The 21740-nt window shown below is 40.0% G+C and overlaps 1 protein-coding gene across 1 annotated transcript; it reads right to left on the reverse strand.

Moving 5' to 3' along the window:
• Positions 1-4904: 4904 nt before the first annotated feature.
• Positions 4905-21726, reverse strand: LOC121948485 (early endosome antigen 1-like). Its single transcript, XM_042493883.1, has 19 exons — positions 21261-21726; positions 19257-19425; positions 18739-18880; positions 17552-18388; positions 16082-16552; positions 14561-15982; positions 14339-14425; positions 13611-13766; positions 13275-13391; positions 12695-12817; positions 12511-12567; positions 11750-12301; positions 9825-10040; positions 8956-9679; positions 7803-7933; positions 7674-7727; positions 7383-7560; positions 7230-7284; positions 4905-6017 (listed from the first exon to the last, which is right to left on the reverse strand). Exons 2-17 carry the CDS (start codon positions 19391-19393, stop codon positions 7432-7434), a joined length of 5355 nt encoding a protein of 1784 aa, XP_042349817.1. The 5' UTR covers positions 19394-19425; positions 21261-21726; the 3' UTR covers positions 4905-6017; positions 7230-7284; positions 7383-7431.
• Between the last annotated feature and the right edge of the window lie 14 nt (positions 21727-21740).

Consider the following 21740-nt stretch of genomic DNA (forward strand, 5'->3'; position numbering starts at 1 on the left):
TTTTTTTAATGAAACCCTTGGTTTTACCAAAAAGGTCTTGAAAAACTTTTTCTGAAAAAAAAAGTTCTCTGGATGACAAGGGTTCTTAATGAAACCCTTAGTCTTAGAAAATAAGACTTGAAGAACCCTTTCCTCAAAAAGGTTCTTAGAATGACAAAGATTCTTAATGGAACCATTACTCTTAGAACAGAGCTTTGGTTTCTGTTTTTTGTTGTTGTTGTTGTTGTTTGTTTGTTTTTTGAAGGGTTCTTCATAAGGAAATGGTTCTAGGTATAACTTCAGCCCTTTGGACAGCACCCTTATTTCTTTCAGTGTACAAAAAGAACAAGTATTCCGTAGTTGGAAACTGAACATGTGAAGGCATTTTTAGTGTCATAATGTTTGCATAATATGAAAATATCCATCCAGTATTTACTACACACAGTATTACAACCACAACACTCCTGTGTGACAGCTCAACACATAAAAAAAACCTTCCAGCATCAAGACCCATCTGCTCAGACACAGCAGCAGGAGAAACCCACTTTTAGAGCTCCTCTCTGGGTGTGAGCAGCAAGCGTCGCCCTGGAGGTCTGGAAGTCGATTCCAGACCGGCACCCCACTTGAGCCTTGGACACTTAGGGTGTCAATGATGGAGTGACAACGTCCCCTCTGGGTGAAATTAAAACCGCAACACACCAGCGCTCCCTCCTCTCTCTCTCATCTGCCAACCTTCCTCCAGCAACCTCCCCCCAAGACACCCTGCTGATGACAACACACACTCCTGCAGGAAGGAGATATCCCCTGCAGCTGAGACACACTCTCACACACATATGCAGAGCACACGCTCATATAGAGGAAGCTCCAGAAGTGTCTTTAAATGTCATAACAGAATGCTCTCTCAGGACGCTTGAGCCCAACTGTCATTGACACCCCCATGACAAGTCATGCACGCACACTTCCTTTTAACTACAGCTCCTGTTTTCCTTCATCACACACTACTGTAACTCCCATGTTGGCCTACATGGAAAGAGTCAGAGCTGAACTTGGCTTCATTAACATCCAGCCCGGAAAATTAATTAACATAGAGGTCATTAACTAATGTAAACAAGACCTTAAGCCAGCACACGCATATATGTTACTGCAGCAGCATATATGTTGAAGTGTGTGTTAATATAGAAGGTGAGTGTAATGAGAGTCCTCTGGGTCCAGCTAAGCTGCTTTGAGACTGACTCACTGAACTGCAGTTTTTATTGCAGCTTCTTTATTTGATGCAGAGCAGGACTTCAAAAGACCATCAGTTCATCGAAAACTTATTGAGTCTAAGGAGAAAACATGCAATGCAGAAAAAATGCAACCCATTCTTTTGCAATAATGAAATGTCATTTATGGGTCATTTTGATGTTTACAAATTAAACCTGTTTAGTCTGCAAAACCTGTACTGTACATACACATATTGAGCAATCTTAGTTTACGTAGAGTTTAGACCAGTGGCTCCCAACTTATGGGTCGTGGTCCAAAAGTGGGTCGTGGGTTCATTCTGTGTGGACCACAAGTGACTCATGAATGTGTCAAGTTTGTAAAAAACACACTTTATTTTGAAGTACACACCTACAGTCTTTGTAAATTTAACATGCCAACCTGTTTTTACTTGTACAGTAACAAATTTATTGCCCTATTGTTGATATCATTTGCCTATTAACATGCTGTCTTTGCAGCGTCACTCGTCTTGAAGCAATAATAAGCACTTTTTTGGTTGCAGACCTATTTATTTACTAAGTTTTAAGTGATTGCATTTGATTCTTGCATTCTGTTTTATTTCATTGAGCTCTGAGCCCACATGTTGTTTGCGTTTTGTTAAATAAAACTGAATATGTGGTATCTTCGGAGTAGACCTTGAACAAATGACTAAGGAGAAATCCAGAACCTGTGGCTTGACCAGCTGGAAACCACAGGTTTTAAACTATTGTTGGGTGGAATTTCAACCACAGAATAAAATAGTAATCGAATAATCAACCAGAGCTTTCACCTGTGAGCTGAATGTTCACTGCACTACCATAAGAAGGCTGCAATGTAATTTCTCAGAAATTGGCAAAACATCCAACCAGCCTCACAACTGCAGTGTAACCATCTCAGGACTTCCACATCTTTATCATCACCTGCAAGATCCTTTCAGACCAGCCTCCCAAACAGCTGATGCAACAGCTGCATAACCAAAGAATTTCTGCACAAATCATCAGATCTCAGGAAGCTCATCTGCACACTTATTGTCCTCACCAGGGTCTTGACCTGACACAAACTCGTTGTCCAGACAAACTGCTCCCCTTTGATGGCATCTGACACTATGGAGAAGGGTTCACTTTCCAAATTAATCCTGCATTACAAGGTAAATGGACAACTTGTATAGTGCCTTTCAAGTCTTGCAACCACTCAAAGCACTTTTTAACACTGGTGGACGTGCTACCGTACAAGAAACATCTACTCCTCAACTTAAGCTGAGGAGTAAGTGTAGTAGGTGAGTAGTATTGATGGCATAAGATAGGGACAACGAACACAGCTGCATTTTATTGATGGTATTTGAGTACGAAGAGACATCGCAACAAGATCCTGAGACCCATTGTTACAACAATCATTCGCTGCCATGACCTTATGTTGCAGCATGATATTGCACGGACCGAATTTGCAAAGATCTGTACACAAGCAAAAACATCCACATTCTTTGATGGCCTGCATACTCACCAGACATGACACCCACTAAGCATGTTTGGGATGCTCTGGATCGGCATGTTCAACAGCGTGTTACAATTCCTGCCAACATCAAGCAACTTCACACAGCCACTGAGGAGTCGTCAGTCAACCTTTCACAGGAAATAACCTGATCAACTCTATGTGAAGGAGATATGTCGGACTGTAGGAGACACATGGTGTCACACCAGATACTGAGTCTTTGGGGTTATCTCTGATAGAAAGAACGCCTACTGCAGCACTAGTGGCACGTTATTGCACACCTGTGTGGCAAATCATGCTGTTTAATCAGTATCTTCATTGGCCACACCTGACAGGTGGATTGATTGTCTTAGGAAAGGAAAAATTCTCACTTAAGGACAGTTTTTAACGAATTTGCAACTGAATTTGAGAAAAAAAAACATCTTTTGTGTGCATTAAAAAATGTTCTGGATCTTTGTCTTAAATCTGTGAAAAATAAGAGCAAAAACAAAAGCACTGCCCATTTGGTTCAGTGTATAATGTAAGATCAGATGGAAATGTTCAGGTAAGTTGCAAGTATATCAAATTTGTACTCAAGTACAGTACTTGAGTAACTACTACGTGAAAGAAAAAGATAGCAGGAGTACTATGGGTGTCCCAAAAACCAAAAGTGCTCATGGAAGGGAATGTTTTTTTTCTTAAAAAAAGAGAGGGAAGGTCAAGGCACTCAAGATAGTTTAAAAAATATAAAAGGCCTTCATAAGATAATATTTATTGCCTTTTTTGTCAATTATTAAACTACTTTATTACTTTAGTTAGTTCGCTAGTTATTTTCCATCACTATATGATTAAAGGGTTAAAATGTCGAACTTTTACTACTTTTGGTTTATCTGTGGTATAAGAATTTTTTTTTGCTGTGCGTGTTGTTTATATACAGCATAGTGTTAGTAACTGAGACAGAAAAGAGGAGAAGGGGCAGAATAAAAGGTTAAAAGACTGGGAATGTTTTTATGTTCGCACCTTAACACACACACACACACACATACACACACACTCACACACTCACACACACCCTCATCCACCTGGTATTCTTTCTGCTGAGCATGAAGTTCTCAGAGGAGTTCCCAAAGCTGCTGAGAACAGCAGGTGATTATTAAGCTCCTTTTTTAAGCTGCTGATGCTTCTTCTTCTTGTCTCACTTCAGGTTTTGGTATTGTGCCTGCTTTGTATTGAATGAAAGAGGAGACACTAAGATGTTTTAGGCTACTTGAGTTTGTCTTTGTATGCACATCAGCATCATAAATCACTGCACTAAACCTCCGTTGAAAGCACCTGTCTCTCTCACACACACACACACACACACACACACACACACACACACACACACACACACACACACACACACACACACACAGTATTTTCAACATAGTCATCCAAGAATGGTTGCCATCTAGTGTTCATTAATGGTAAGAGTTTGAGTTGAACAAACAGAAATAAAAGAGGAGTTTCATAGTATCTACACAGCAAGTTTAAACAGACACATTTATTGTCACTGTCATATGGAAACCATGTATCTCCAAAACATCAACTTTTCATGAGCTGAGAAAAATTTTCAGCTTTGGAACAATAATTTCTTTTTCACATATTCGAATTCTTTATTTAGCCTGTAGAGAAACACTTACTTCTAAATCACCAAGTATGGAGATACACGTTTTCCTGGACAGTAACATATCATCAAAGCATCAAAAATCTGGATCAGTTTGAACTAAAACCGTTTATGTTTCCACCTCTGATATCAGTTCACACCCCAGTTATTATCATTAACCATTAAAAAAAACCAACAAAACTAAAAGTGGGTGTAAAAATACTGAAAAAAACTCGACTTGAGAAAAAAAAAAACCTGAAATGATACTGCGTACTTACAAAACTAACTAAAATATACAGATATACTTATACCTATTCTGAACTTCTTAAATGTTGCCCCTGACAAATAGATGGCTTTTTTAAAAAATCATGTTAGAATTTAAAAAAAACCAAACAGCTAAAACATTTTTAACAATAACAATTACACTGAAATGAGCCAACCCACTCTAAAAACTAAGTGAAACTAAACTAAATTAAAAATAAAGAAATAATAAATAAAAGTTAAAAATGTATGAAAAATACAAAAATATATAATAAATGGTCCACACACTCACACAGAAATACTGGAATGAGAGTTAATATTATATAAACATTTATTCTCTGTACAGGCTTAAGGAATCAACAGGAATCAATATTTCCAATTACTGATAAAAAAATACCTTTGCTGCACCATGATCACTCCACACCCGCACATACAACAGGAAGTAGCAAAAGAACATTATACAATATGTGTGTGTTGTGAACAGTGTATAAAACAATATGCGCGTGCAAACGTAACATCTATTAGTTATGAAAAACTCATAGTGTGTCACTCATACAAAAAGAAGTACAGTTTGTGGTACATTGGCATATTTTTTTATAATATTCTCTACAAAAAATATCAGTGATAATCTCTTTTTTTTAATTTTATCTAGATAGCAATAATGACTGTGTGCAAATTTCAGAACCTAAATTACTTCAGTGTTTGAAGTAATCCCGTAGACCTGTGAGGAGACAGATAAAGTCTTTGGAGTGAATCTTTTTTTTTTGGCTTCATGTGTAAAAATCAAGTAAGATGACCCACGGGTACAATGTTGCATCAGCTCATTGTACAGTTTATGTGTTGCTTAAAAAAAAGGCTTTTGATACAGTGAGTGTCCCTCCAGCTGTTCATGTCACAGAGTCCAGAGAGGCAGCAGCATGGATCTGATGAAGCAGTATGACACATGATCTCTCTGTGTTTCACACAGTGTTAAAATGTGCAGCAGACGTCCCTCAAACAGGCAGCTTTGACAGTTTGATTGATCTTGGCTTCATATAGTTTATAGTGAAGTAACACTTTTTATCAGTTTGATTGGCAGCCAATCTGTCCTTTTAGATCAATTTAAGAGGTGAATCCAGCTCTGAAAGTTCCTCCAACAAAGATCAAGTGATTCTTCACCTGCTTTCACGTGCTGATTATCTCTCGGCGCAGAAACGGGAGTCTTATTTTGTTTGACATCAGTTAATCGTTTTGAGGTTTAGCGGCCGTCCACGGGTCACTACGTGTTCATAGGCTGGTAAAGTGAGACAACGTGAGACGAGTTTTTTCTGATAGGTTGACCTGAGCCTGATGGTATCCCAGCAGCGTGACGACGTCTCCCTCGCTGTCTGCCGAGGTGGAGGTTAGGACGGCCCCTCAGAGGGCTGCAGCTATAGATGGCTGTGCACTGAAGGACGGACACACAGGACAAAGAGAAAAATAGATGATCACACAGAACACAGGAGAGGAGAATAAGAGGTGTTGGTATGAAAAAGTAACAATTTACCAACTTTAATGTGAATGTCCAATCAGTGTTGATGGTAAATGTAGTCAATTCAAGCAAAAAAAAAGTCCTCAGTGTGTGCTTTTTTAACCGTGAAAGCGGTGCACACAGCTGCAAAATCTGTTTATATTAGGGTCCCCACACAATTACATGGACAAAATCTCCAAACTTTTCCATGAGTTTTTAAGGACCCATAATGAGGACTTATTTTTGTTTCTTTTCCGGTGTTTTTGTAACCCTTCAAAACCTGAGCAAAGTGGCTTAACTTTTTTCAAAAACATGGGGAGAAGGCAACAAGCAACTTAACAAGAAATAGCCCCAAAATTAGCAAGAAATTAGTAAAAAGTTTTAAGAAAATTACCTGAAAAAAAAGTGTAACATAATTTTAAATACATCATTAAATATTAGGCTAAAGTATAAATGTAGTTTCTGGACATTTCCCTTGTCCTCTTTGTGAAACAAATTGCTCATTATGTATTTCCTGTGTCTTAAAGAAATCAAACAGGAAACCTTGTTTTTCATGACTGTGGAGACCCTGTATATTGCAAACACTAAGTTTCAACAGTAAAAAATGGTAATCCAAAATAGTGCAGAGGATGTTATGGATGAAGATAAATGTAATAGTGTTTTGGCTGACTGGAATATTGAGCTCTATTAATTCGACTATACAGCCAAAGAAAGTCAGCGGAGAGTGACCGAGGCTGTGGCTGCAAGAGGATAACACTGGCGGGGACCCTTCAGAGCCTGAGCTGATAAAAACAAACACTGACTGGTGGTGCCTTCGCTAAAACTGCCCTCTGATGCCAGCAGAAACTGAATCATTCTGCTGCAATTAATTTCAGCATGAGCAGTTTTGTAGGAGGCTGTCGCAGGAGAGCCCCAAGAGAGCCTGTGTTTGCGTCACTATGCATTCCTCATGGAACATCATCCAAAGCCCTTAATAAACGCAGAACGATGGCATAAGTAGACAGTGCTGAACTGACCATCAGCACTGATTGATTATACACATAAAAGTTGGTGAACTATCCCTTTAAGTCCTTCTTAAATATCAATTGCACCCTACTGTGTGTGTACTGATGCATATAAACACAAGGGTGAAAAATGTACACAGCCTACCACTGAAACTTTGGCCACTTGCAGAGAAGGATTCTACTGAGAAAATGCAGCAATCCTTCAGAGAAAATGACAAAAGAATAAAACACTAATAAATTTGATGCAGTGACAATTAAACTTGTATGAACCAGGGGTGTATAATATTTTAATACTTACATGTTGACCTTTGCCACCATTACGTTTGCTGTGGTTAGGACACTGTGAGTCAGTGGTGGTCTGTTCTGATGGAAGTCCTGTACATGGTGTGGACAAAGTTTGAGCTGAGACCATTGGAGCCCAGTGTTTGGACACTAATGTGGACTGGGACACTCAGATCGACATTCTCCAGAATACACTGTACAAGGAAAAACAAAGTATGCAGTGCACAAACTGCTGTTATTTTAAGGAAGTTTCACTTTAGGAGTGATAACAGGGTACGATAATGCAGAGCTTTTAAGAGACTGATACCTTAGTGCATGCTGAGCTCATGACTGATTTGTGGAAGTCCCCATCAACAAACACCTGAGAGGTGACAGGAAATAATAAGTTTACGAACAAACAAATAATAAAGTGTACACTGTGGTTTGATCTGCCTACCCTGTATCCATACACAAATGTGCCATTACTGCAGCCCAGCTCGTCGAGGGGCGGCCTCTCCCAGCCAATCATGAGGCTGCTCTGGCCCACTGTTTTGATGACCTCAACAGAGCAGACCTCGGCTGGAGCGCCTGCAGGTGATCGGACAAAGACAAATCAAACACAGTGCCCTATTTTGCTTTTATAATGCAAACACAGAGTACAATACAGCATAAATGCACTATTAACTATTTATTCATTTGTTAAATGGCAGGTTACTTTTACAGTGTACCTTTCAAATTTAAATTCCACCACAATAAAGTAATTTAACTTACCAACAACTATTTTTTTCATTAGCGATTAATCTGCCCATTATATTCTTGATTATATCCTTTCAAATGTATTCAGTTTATTATCATGTATGGCAGAGAAAGCATCAATTCCTCACATTTAAGAAGCATAAAACCATCAAATATGTGGTTGTTTTGTTGGGAAAAATTACTTAAATGATTATTCGATCATCAAAATAATTTTTCTATTCCACTGTGTTACATGTGTGTATGAACATAATATATGTTCATATCCTTTCTGCTGTGTAACATTCCTGGGCAATATTTTACCACTAAGTGTGTAATTATATATATTATATATATATATATATACTTATTTTACTTATAAAGTACTACACACCACATGCGCTTGAGTTATCTTATCAATCTTGGACATACTGTATCTTTTAAAGTGACAGATGTATATAGTGTATAAACATTTTTTAAATTAAATTTTTATTTTATTAAAATTGTATTTAAAAAGATCTATTTAGCACTTGCTTCTGACTCTCAAACTGCTGTTATGTGTGAATTTCCCCTGTGTGAGATAAATAAAGTCGTATCTATCTGTTGCTGTATTTTGGTAATAAAAAGGGCAACATCAAACTGCTAGGATTTGTGCTGGAATTTCAGCGGCATTATTTCTAATTCAAGAGACAAAAACAGAGCATGGTCCATATTTTAAGTGAATATAATCACACTGACATGCAGAACAAAATTTTCTACAACTGTAAACTGCAAAGTTATGCAACGGTGCTGTAACATGAACTATACTGCACATGTAAAGTTTGAGCAAATGCTTTATTGTATCAATAAAGGCTTCAGATATTGAATATGTGTATTACCTGGTTTGGGTCTTCCTGTCTTGGTCTTTTCTGGAGCCGCAGCAGACTTTCTGGCAGACTTGTTGGATCTCTCAGGAGAGCTATGAGCAGGTCGAGTGCACGATGCGGCAAATTCATGATCTGCAGCGGCAGCACTATCCATTTTAGAGGGTGTGTTGAAATGTTTTGACTCGGGGGCAGTTGATAAGCTCGGGGCAGTAGTGTGTGAGGCAGTGGTGTTTGGATTAGTGTCAGAATATATTAAGACATAAGAGTCGGCGGTAATGGTCCTCTGAGTTGACGGAGTAGAGGCTGTGTGTTTAGCATCCGATATGTCAGGGACAGCAGTGATTTTCTGTACCAGTTCTGGAGATGTTGCTATTTTAGTGCCACTGCTTAAGTTGGATTTGCAAGGTGCCAAAGCAGTAAAAGTAAAGTTAGAAGAGCTAGAAAGAGCAGACATAGTTTTAGATGTGTCTGCTTTAAAGTGACGGTTAGTAAACATGCTGGGGCTGAGCGTAACATTAGCAGATCGAGAAGCCACTGCATTAAAAAGTGTTGTTGGCTTATATGCTGGAGTGTGCTTAGCTCGACTTGCAGCAGCGGTGACTGGGAGAGAGTTGGTTTGTTGTTTATCGGAACTGAGGCTCTGCTGCTGTGTCTGAGAGGCTGGTCTCAGGTCTGCAGGAGCTGAAAATGAGAGACATTTCCTGGGCTGCTGTCCTCTTCCTCTACTCTCTGGAGCCTTAAATGAAGAGAAACACATTTATTGGACATATACTCAGAATATTTGGCTAGTGTGTGTGCATACATCTTTATGTCTGGTGAGACATTTGAGCAGTGTTATTTGCAATGCATCTGTGTAATGCTGCATGAACGCTGCAGCGTACCTGATAGCTGCTCATTAGAGTCTTCTGCAGTTGCTCATGTAGGTTGAGGATCTTCTCAGGACTACTAAGCCTCCTGCTCGGACTGACACATGGGCTGCAGCAGGGAGGAGTCAGACTCAGTGACGATCCAATCGAACTGGTCGCCTCAGAGGACTTTCCTTTCATATCTTGGTAATAAAATCTAAATTTCTCAGGTCCATTGGCAGAGGGAGAGAGCTGTGGTGGGATTGAGAAAAGGCATATTGTAGTGCTTGACAAGAATTTCATCATAAATACAAACAGTTAAATGTGTTTTTCTGAAACTAACGGACTAGGTTCAAAATTTTTCAAATCTGTCTTAAAACAATAACATGGCAGTAACAATAACCAGACAGGCAACTGATCATTGTTTTAAAGCTGGAGTGTTAAACTTTTGTCTTCCCTCTCTTGTAGTGGGATTATTTACATTAACGCTGTTGACGTATGCCTGCAGGTGAGCTCCATCTCCCTCACTCCCAGGAACACTCTATTCAAGTCTTTTTATTTTTTTTGTACTGTAATCCTTCCTCTGAACTCAGTTTCTGTTTCATCTGGAGCATCAACATCGGACATGTTTATTTGACAATTTTTATTGGATTTTCTGTTATAGCTTCCACCATAGTCCTAGCTGCTGCTCTCCCTGTTTTTTTAAAAACAGGGAGACGTTATTTTAAACTGTTAACATATATAGTATCAGATGAGAAACATCAGATTCATGCTCATACAGATAATGCCTACACTTTTTTTTAAAAAGCAGCGCCAAAAAAAAACCAAAACAAAACAGAAAAACAACTATGAAACAAATCTAGCATATGACAAATAATCTTCCCTTCCTGCCTACTTTCACTTAAAAAGTATAACTTCTGGTGTGCCAGTGTGGGAAAGTTCTCACAGACGTCAAACACTAAAACTAAGAAAGACAGAGAGCGGCCCTCGTGGCAATAGGCTCAGTCAGCATTATGTGAACTCGTTTGACATGGGCTTGAATGTCTCAGACTCCCATTCCCACATCCAAGCTTTGAGACACACTTGAAAAATAGTGAACCTTTTCCCTTAATACTAGTATTCTGATTAGAACCACATTCTCTATAAACCCAGTCATAAACGGGATCTTGGCCACTTGGGTCAAAGATGTTTGCTGTACTGAATAAAATAAAAATGTTGGTGTGTTCGTCTTGATTTTTTCGCATATGTTAAGTCATACAGGCATGGCAGCGCAAAAGAAAACAACTCTTGAAGCCGTGAAGTGCTGCCTATCCTGTTTAACTATGACAATTATATCCCATAACTACTGCAGTAATGGTTTAGCGCTGTTAAAATGCTAAATCTACAACCATTAAGCCTAAGGCTGCTTCTGAAATTGCATACTATGCACTGCATACCGAAAATGTGAACTATTGTTGATAAAACTTAATTGTGATTAAACAGTATTTTTCAGGCGCACAGGGCTATAATTACAACGTTACATCCTGAGAGCCTCCTTGCTGGCTGGAGACACATAACCACGGTAACCCATGCCAACCTCAGCTCTCTCATTGTGTATCACGCAGGCATCTTCATCGCCAGATAATGCTTAATTACTGAAAAATTTAAGCAACTAATCTAACAGTCAGAGATGTAGAATCTAGCTTATCTAGCTTATGTGACAATATTAACGTCACCTCGGTTGCTTTCTGCCAAAGACTGTTATGAATGTTGTCGTCACTGCCACATTGCATACTTTAATATTTCTCTGGAATTAGTATGCAAATTATGTACTATTGGTTTCATACGGAAATTTGGGACTTACTAAAAAAATCTCACATTCTGTTTATACTAAATGGCATGTTAATATGGAATTCGTGATGCAGCTTCAGCAATCTGAAGAGAAAAAAGAGCTTTTTTAATGAATAGATGTCTTATCTCACCTGAGCTGTATTGGTGATAAAGCTCTCCTTCAGAGCTGAAACATCAGGTGATGGTGTCGCTTTGACACGGTCAGGCTCTTGCACTGGTGAGGTTGGCACAGGTGAGTTGGCATCTGTCTTTAGTCTTGGTGCAGGTGTGACTTCAATACTGCAGTCTTGAAGATTTCTAGTGGATTCAGTGGTGACTAAAGGTGTGTGTTTTTCACTTTGTAGTTCTTGACATTTTTCTCCAGATTTTGTTGCGAATCCATTTTGCTGATTTCCAGGTGGGGATGTAGTCGAGTGGGTCTGATCAGGTGTGAATACACTGTTGTAGTCTTGAAATTTGGAAATGAATCCTGTTGTGAACCGAGTGGTGTGATCTCGGGTGGTTACATTGCTGCCTGGTGTGAATGCTGCAGCATAGTCCTGCAGAGCAACGTCACTGAGCAGCTGCTCGACCTGCTGTGTCAGTGTGGAGTCCACACAGCCTTGTTTATGCATGGCCTTCTTCATCTGAACCAATAAGCTGTTCCTCTCCTGACACTTTAACACCAGGCAAGACAGCTTGGCCTGTTATTGGACAAAACACGTGTCAGTCAAACAGCTGTTCAGAAGTTTTGCAATATGACAGATCAACTGAAAAGCTCATTTTGCCAGGTTGTTAATAAAAATGTTCAAGGTATACATACAGTAAATCAGTAGTACAATGTGTAATAATAATAATCTGAAGAAATTAAAGAAGAGAAGAAAAAATAAAGATAAAAATGACCTTTCCTCACCTTTAAAGGAGCTATATCCAAATCATTCTGGCTCCTCTTTTTCAGGAGTGCATCATACTACAGTACAAAAAGCACAAACAAACAACTGTTTATATGACACAGATAAAAAATGATCAGCTCATAACATACAACAAAGTGCTTTAATCATCATGGACTGCCAAGCCACAGCTGACTGGTTAACCACCTTAGCTCTGACGTCATCGTAACGTGTCCTGAGTGAGACGAGAACAGCGCTCACATCATCCTTGCTGCCCTGTCCTCGTTTTAGAGCGATGTACTCCGAGTTTAGTTCCTCTAGAGCCACCGTCTGTGGGGTTTTACACACACATTGACACACACACGCAGGAACAGATTTGTAATGAGGACTCTCATTTTTTATGTATGATCAATTTCAGCTAAATATTTAAATGACAAAATGATCAAAAGTCAAACAACTGAAGAACAGCAACACACTTAAGACCCTGAATTTAGTCACAAATGTGTGGTAAAGAACATGTTACAAACTGGTCTGCCAGTACTAGAGTGGACTTCCATGGGTGTAAACATCTGATTATTAAAAAAGCAGGTTGATTTTTGGGAAGAAATTTAGGTTTGGAGACAATGGAGACTTATTTCTCTGCATTTTTTATCAGGAAATAGGAACCACATTTTGTGCTAGATTCAAGACTCAAATAGTTGACATCAATATGTTATAGTTCTGTTAACAGGCTCTTGGATCTAATCAGTATGTTTTATAACAAATGAAAAAAGAAAGCCATTCTTGCCTTAGCTTTGAGCTGTGCTGAAAGGATGTTGTATTGCTCCTCTGTTTGTGCCTTCAGTGACAGAGCATCAGTCTTCTCTCTGACTAGGCCGGACAGTTTGCTCTGCAACTCCTTCACCTGCAGCAGATGCAAATATCGGTTATGTCTAACAGATAAATAAGTATTTTTAGGGGTTTGCACCTGAAGGGAAAGTTAGTGTAAAGCAAAACCAAAAATAACAGAGAGCCTAAACTACAGGACATATTTAGAGCTGAAACTCTGTGTGTATGTTTATGAGGTGTACATGTTGAGTTTTGTTTGCTTAAAGCATTTTTGTATGTATGATTGGGTAAATACCTGGGCTGTGAGGCTCTCATTTTCCCTTCTGGTTTCTTCCATCTGATGGGCTACATCCGTCAGCCTTGTCACCTTGTCAGCTGCTTGTGCCGCCTTTCTCTCCGCCTCCTCCCTCCTGTCTTCTGACTGGGACAATTCACTGTGCAGCCTCTTGTTCTGAAGATACCACAAACACGCACATGAACACATTAAGTTTGTCAAATATCCAACAATGGATTATTATTGTCCTGCAAGTATAAACTACTGAGTTTTCTGTTACCTAGAGCTAGTAAATAGAGTTGGGATCGTTTTTTTCAACAGCTATTATTTGTTAAATTAACAGAATGTCCAAAGCATATTCTGTCTTGAATCACAACAAATCTCCACAAAGGTTATTAGTAATAACAATCATAATTATCAATAGTAATTACTAATAATAGTAAATAACAGCAACAAAAAATATAAAGTTTATAAAGATATTTTTTTGTATTTATTATTTTTATTGTTGTCATTGTTGTTCCTGTTTTCTCCTTTTAATGTATTTTTACCTAGTACTGCAATCTAGTGTTTATTGTCTCAAAGGCACTCAAAATGTTACACTGTTTTTGTCTTTCTTGTTGTTTTTACAGTTTACACTTGTTCTGTTTTATTATTGCCCTGTCAGTCATCTGTGAACCACACTGAACTTCACAGTATGAACATTGCTATGCAAATAAAATTTGATAATAAAGATTAATCTGTGAACTCACATCTTCATGGCTCTTTTCTAGATCATCTCGTGACCTCTTCAGTTCTGCTCCCAAAGCCTCGATCTCCCTCATCAGATCACTTTGCTCCTGTTTTCCATCATTGGATAAGAACACAATAATCAGACATAATATAAATGACACAAGATGAACCATGGCGCTTAATGGATATTAAAGTGACACTAACATAATGCACAAAGGTATTATTTACACTACTCTTAATACCTGTACAGAGTTTCCTGTGTGGTCATGAGTCTGACATCTTTGCATAGCTCCTGTCCCAACAAGAGTTTCAGACTTCTGTGTCGTAATGTCGCAGGTCTGATTCCTCCCCTCTGTTTGTGTTTGGATGGGCAGAGTAGCATCGAGGCTGTTTCTTTCCTGTCTTAGGCCCTGAAGAAATAACTTTATCTGCTTTTCTTCCTGTTTCAAACAAATGATTGAATGCTCAATTCTCTCTTTTTCTTCTCTCAAACTGCTGACTGATATTACTAACTTTTCGCAGGCTTCTTGTGAAGTGTTAGATGATTGTTCCCCGTCTCTCTGTTCTTTCAGACACTTCAGGGAATCAGTTAGTTCGTCTCTCTCCTGTTTCAGATAGAGCACCGCCTGGCTTAACTGCCCACTCTCTGTCTGTAAACTTTGTAGTGACTGCATGATTCGATCTCTCTCTTCTTTCCCACTTGAGAGAGCTGCTAACAGTTTCTCTTTTTCTCTCTGGAGACCAGATAAAGACTCTCTCTCCTCTTTCAGGCCACTCATAGACTTTATAATCTGACCTCGCTCCTCCTTCAGCCCACAGACTGTCCTAGTAAGCTGCTCTCGCTCTTGTTTGAGAGCAGCCAGTGATTGAGAGATAATGTCTTTCTCCTCTTTCAGTCCCCAAACTGTCCGAGTTAACTGCTGTTTCACCTCTGTCTGTGTTTGGACAGACAGAGCTACTTCTCTCTGCTGCTCTCTGAGAGAATTCACACAGCCTGACAGCTCCTCTTCCTCTGTCTTAAGGCTCTGGATGGACAGGCTCAGTTGGCCCACTTGATCAGTCGATGAAGTAACAAGCAGACTGTTCTGCAGCCTGTCCTGTGATGGATCATAGTGATTATCAAGTTGAGAACCAGGTGTTGAAGCAGCTATCAAATCATCTGGTTGTTGACTAGACATCAGCTGTGGTTCTTCTCCTTTCAGCATGCTTTCCACCAAACCATCCACACATTCTTCCAAATTGTTTTGTTGAAAGCTTCCTGATATTGCAGCTGTACATTCACTTTGCAATTGAGATCCAAACAGTTCCTTGTCACCCTGCGATTCTTCCACACGCTGTTCACTGTCCACTAACCTTTGCTGCAGCTCCATGATGGTATTGAGATCATCCTCTGTCTTCTTGGTGAGTTCTGTAATCAAACACTCTTGTTCGTGGTTCTCCTGCTCCAACCTAACTCTATCCGCCTCCAGCTTGGAGACATGCTCCCTCTGCTGTGTCTTCTCCCTCTTGATCTCCTCTTCCCTGAGCTCAACGTGAGCCAGGAGCTCCTGGATGCGGTCCGCCAAGGCTCGGTTCTCTTGATTCAGACCTTGGACAAGATCATCATGAGCGAGAGCGAGAATGGTTTCATCTTCAGCTCCATCGCTAATGGGCATCGTGCCAATCTGAGTGTACAAAAAGGTAGAATTTTATCACTGACCTACTAGAAAGGTTTATTATTCAATCTTGGTAAATCCAGCTGTACTGCAACCCCTGTGACATACCTTTTCTCTTGGAGACACTTGCTCCGCCTCTTTCTCTTTCCTGAGTTGTGTTTTCAGTCGAGCATTTTCTTGAGCCATCACCTGCATTTTCTCCTGTGTGTGCTCCAGGGCGCCCTCCATGCGGTCACGCTGCTCTCGAAGTGCTTCGAGATCCTCCCCCAACCTTAAGCTCCTGTAGGCTTCCCTCAGGGCATCACATTCCTCACTGGGGCTTTCCTCCAGATTCAGGATCCCTCTGCAGCACCAGGTCCCCAGTTTGAACTCATCTAATGTCTCTGTAGTCAAGGAGAGAGACTGGAGGCTGGGGTTGTTTGTGGAGCTGAAGTGGTGAGACATTTTCGTTTCTGATTTAGCAGCTGAGGGATGATCTTGCGTGTTGTTCTGTGCGCTCTCTGCTGTAACCTGGTGGTGAACAGGTGGAACTGCAGATGATTGAGGCTGGCCTGTTCCCTCATCTGACTTTAGAGTTACCTACACGGAGATCACAGTTGTGAATAAATTGTGTAAACATGAAAATTACAAAACACTTAATAATAGAACATAATCCAAAGTAAGTCAGTCAGCTACGCTGAAATATTATTATTTAGATACAACTGTATAAGCAGTTACAAAAGGGAAGGTGGTTATGTAATACTCTAAATCCTCACAACAGAGCTCCCACTCTTCAGGAGCATTCATTCTTTTCAAGCTGTTATGCCTTCTCATGAAATAACAAGAAGGAATTTACAACATTAAGCCAATAATAACACCGGATTGAATATTCATTGATCCCTTAGATATTTTTATCAACTCTATTTGGTCTGTTAAACATGGATAACTGGTAGAAATGGATAATAGAAAACAACTGAATACATTCAAGTAATAATTTATGTACACACACATCCTTTGACCAATTGGCATAAAAACAAACACCTCACACAACCAACCAAGTGGCCAGCCAACCAACAAAGCAAGCTATGGGGGCTAACTAAATGCTAATAATGTGTTTCTAATATCATAACAGAGCATGTGTTTCTCTTAAAGACAGGAAACCCACTGTGCAGTGGGCCGTCTTGCCTGTTATTGACTTGTGCTTTTGAGATATCCTTTTATGTACTCTCACGCTGGTCATTATGCCTTAAAACAGTTTATGCTGCACACCTCTGTGCCTTGTGTTTTATTATAGGAGATAAATATTGTACTGATTACTGTGTGCTGTGTGAAAAAGTTGGCTGGTCCAAGAGAAGAGCTACACACTAGCATTTTTGTTTGTAAATCTCTCCATATACTTATATTCCAGTACTTTGCACCGTGTAAATCAAATGAGGTACTGCACAAATGACATTAAAACTAGGAAAGTGGCATCACATTGGACCCATTCGAGCTTTAATTTTGTGTTGTCTTGTTCGTATTTTCTGCTGTATTCAGTGCTTGATCATATCAGACTACCTGCTTAAATTAAGATTATAGTAACAGTCATGTCTCACTCACCTCTCCAGGACTTCCCACTAAGGTGTGTCCCATGGCAGTGATATATGATAGTGTTTTGGTACCAGAACTCGAGTATGTGGACTCAGGGACTGCGGCTGACTGACTGGGTGTTTGGTTAGCTGGAAGGATCTGCTGGAGTCTGTGGTTCTCCTCTCTCAGATCTTCAACCTCCTCCAACAAGGAGCTTTCAGACAGCTTCAGCTGGTGCACCACTGCTTTCATCTCCTCCACCCTGCAGCCCAGGAAGTGGGTGTTCTCCTGGGCCTCCTGAAGCTGCTCCATCAGCCCCCTCCGCTCTGTCACCCCATCCTCCTCTCTCTCCAGCAGCACCCTGAGATCCTCCTGCAGGCTCAGGATGAAGCCTTGCAGCCTGGCTTCATTTGAGCTCTCTTTTGTGTCTTTGACTCTTCCACCTTGTGTCTCTTTCTCAGCTTCTCGCCCTCCGTCTCTATCAGTTCTCACACTTGGCTGCCATTGCCTCCTCCTCTCTTCCTTTCTCTCCTCCTCTCCTTCACCCTCTCCTCTCATGGGAGGCAGCCTTTCTTGTTCTCCCCAGTGTGTTACTGTCCCGGCAGTAATTCTGATTGCACCAATCGCTGTCGTGCCAGTGGCAGCACTCACAGTCATGTCCAGTAGCTGCTTCTCTAAAGTGTAGATCCGGTTCTGTAGACTGTGCTCTCTGTCCCGGGCCAAGCTGAGCTTGTGTTGGAGTTGGGTTTTAAAGTTCTCAAAGTACTGTGACTGGCGGCTCATCTCATCCTCTTTGGCCTTCAGCTGCCTCTGACAACGTTGCAGTCGATCTCTCCAAGCCCGCTCCCCTCGCTCCTTCTCCTGGGTCTGGGCAGGAGGTAAGAGAGAAGGGTGGACACGGAGAGAAAATATCAATCTAAGAAATACCACTGTGGAGTCTGAAAACCAACTCCTAATAATCCCACTTACTGAAAGCTTTCTTTACAACATGCCTTAACTTTGGTGGCTAAAAGGTCTTCTGCGGTACACTAACGTCCTCTTAGAATATGTATTTGTTTTTTTTTGTGTTAGTAAACTAATTCTAGTCTTTACTGTAGATTTTATCTGTCAAACTTTTGATTTTTTACTGTGCATGACCTAGCAAACCAACTTTATTGTACATTTACATACAGTTTGTACATCCATGTCTATTGTATTTAGAGACTTCGAGCACTCACCATGTTTCTGACCTCCTCTCTAAGCATGTGGAGTCTCTGGTCCAGCCTCTGGGAGTGTTGCATGCTGGGGAGGTGGGAGGCAGAGGCTAGCTGACAGAGCTGCACCAGCAGGCTCCTCTCTGACCTCTCTAACTCTTTGATCCTAATACAACACAAACAAGCTCACATTACATCTTCTCAATTTCACACAAATTTGCACAATGACATAAAGTGTCCCATCCTTAATAATAGTAATTAATGTAATAATTTCTTTCAATCTGATCTAAAAATCTACAAATTTGATTCAGTTTTACCTCCCAGTGCGAGTAAAGAAAAAAAAAATCTTCCAAAGTGAGTAATTCCAGGGGAGATGTTGGCAGTAGCTTCCTTGCATGCAAGTGTGCAGTGCAGTCAGGTCTGTGTGATATGTGATATCACCTTAGCTAAAAGTGAGTATGTAGTGGCAGGTGTGTGTGTGTGTGTGTGTGTGTGTGTGTGTGTGTATGTGTCACTGGATCGCCTCTCCCCCTGTCTCTCACCTGTTCCTCAGGTGGCCGTCAGACTGGAGGGTTGAACCTGCACTCTGCTGCGGGTCAGTTCCCATTAAGTCTGTTACCATGGCAACAGAACTGCTTCCGGTACCCGTAGTTAATGATGAGGTCATGCGATCCTCCATTGGTCAGCCTGTGCCCAGTAGGAGAGTTTTACCTGTGGCACAGGAACTGATGGAGTCAGACTTACTTAACAAAATGCAAACTGTTACAAATCTAAATTTTCTGCAGGGCTTGTTTTTTCTTTTTCTACACCTCCATCATAATCACAAAGACACTGGCAAAGATTAACATAGACATAGAAAAGATACACCTAATAAAGTACAGTCATCTATTATTCACCATCTCAACAGCTTGGTAGCAAGTTGTCGGGCAGAGTGAGGCTTTCTCTCATGTTACCCCGCCTCCCCTCTCCTCCTGCACCCTAAACCACATCTCAGAAATCCTCCAATCCTGCAAACTTAAAGGATAGGTTCACATTTTTTACTTGTGTATCCATTTCATACAGTTTTTCACAGCTGTAATGATTCCCCATTTAGATCAGCTGTTAAGAGAAATGGGAAATGAGAAATTCCTATTGTTTTTAAGAGGTATTTTATTGCTGCAAAGACGGACTTTTAAAAAAGTGGGTCTATCTATTCAATAGAGAGACGTAAACAGTGAAAAAGGGCTGTGGCATTTGCTTTCGCTCAAGAGACATAAAATATACAACTACGAGAACAAAGAAGAGATAGAAAATCTACAACTATCAGTGTGCCGCACAGGACCATTGCTGTTGGGTGTCACGTAATAGGAGTCTCCTGTCCAACTGGCAGCTGGCTGGTGACAAATGATCACATTTTACAGTTAAAAACAGTACACTAAAATCTGTTTTTGGAAACAATTGAGGAAGGCAATGAGATAGGCAGAAATAGGCAGTGCAATATCAGAATCTTGGTTTATATTTGATGGCCGCTGTCAAGTTTTATCAGTTGATCTTAGTTTTTATGCCTTTGTTTAAACAATACAGGAAACAGTATAGCACCCACGCTCTGCTCAAAAACTTACAACAAAACAGTGCACTAAACATCAGTGCCCAGTTTTTAGAATTTAGACATTTACAAAATTGTTTGTTCTGCTGCAAGCTATTTTTTTCATTCAACAAAAAAAGTCTGAAGACAGTCAAGAACTTTTTCTTACATAAAAACTATTTTAAAAAGTGTTTCAAAGCTAAATTTGTCTGCTCAAGGCCTGATACACAAGGCAATTCAAAGTTCATTTTACTGTACACATTTTTAACATTAAAAATGAAATGCAGCATACAATGCAAATGCATAGTAAAATTTTAGAAACCATTTTAAAAGAAATAAAAAAATATAACTGAAGAAGCAAATCCTAGGGCAATGATGCGTTAAGGTGGATTTTACTGCTGAAAAGATGGTCTTTTCAGAAAACCGGGCTGTTGATGCAGTAGATAGAGGCAAATACTTTTGAAGTTGCTAGTGCTACAAGACCAGAGAAAACAGAGAAAAATGGCTGTGGCATTTGCTTTTGCTCAAGAGGTAGAAAACATATGACCAGAATGCACTCTGTCACACCAGAACAATAAAGGAATCTTGATTTGTATTCGATCAGCACCGTCTATTTTATAACTTGATCAGAGTTTGGGTGGCCGGTGGCAAGATGAAGGGAAGTTTGCATTAACACATATCATTCACACTGTTATGATACAAAGCTGGCTGGAAATCAGTGAAGTATCCCTTAAAGCAGACATTAAAAAATGTGAAACTATCCTTTCTCAGCCTAACAAGTCAGCTAGAAAGCAAATTAGGCTAATTCATAACTATATACAGGCAAGGTATTGGTAAATCAATAGATAGCCATTTCAAATTTGTATAATTGGAGAATCATTAATCTTGCAAAATGTGTATTCTAAAAGCGGTAAAAGTAGTAATACATACAGTAATACATGTACAAATGAGTGAATTGTCATAGGTAAACTTAAATGGTAACCTGGTTTTAGCGTTCCACTGATTGTAGTAGTCGTCTCAATGCAGCAACGAGCTTCCACTAAGTTCAGCTTCTGCTCTGTGAACTTTGTTGCGCTCGTTTCCTTAGAAACGCCACAGACGTTGGACTTTGCCAGAATCCTCCAAATCCAGTTGGCACTAAGCTTGTTAACCCCCTCAATCGACACTGTGCTCTCACTCTTCTTCCTCTCCTTCTCCCTCCATCTCTCCTTTTCTATTGTCCGACTGGGCATTCTTACAACTGAGGCTGTGGCTCTTCTCCCTTTAATAAATCCTCTGATTCAGAGTTTTCTCTCAATAAATCCATGTTTGCTTCTCACAGAGGAGTTGTTATGTTCCAGGTCCAAAAACCACTATAGTAAATGTTATTCATAAATAAATCTCAATTTAATCTCATGTATATCTGGTTACTTATAGTTGCACAAATATGTTTGCATTCCAGGTAAGGGTCAAAAGTGCACAT

Source organism: Plectropomus leopardus, chromosome 9, assembly GCF_008729295.1.
Source record: "Plectropomus leopardus isolate mb chromosome 9, YSFRI_Pleo_2.0, whole genome shotgun sequence".
NCBI lineage: Eukaryota > Metazoa > Chordata > Actinopteri > Perciformes > Serranidae > Plectropomus > Plectropomus leopardus.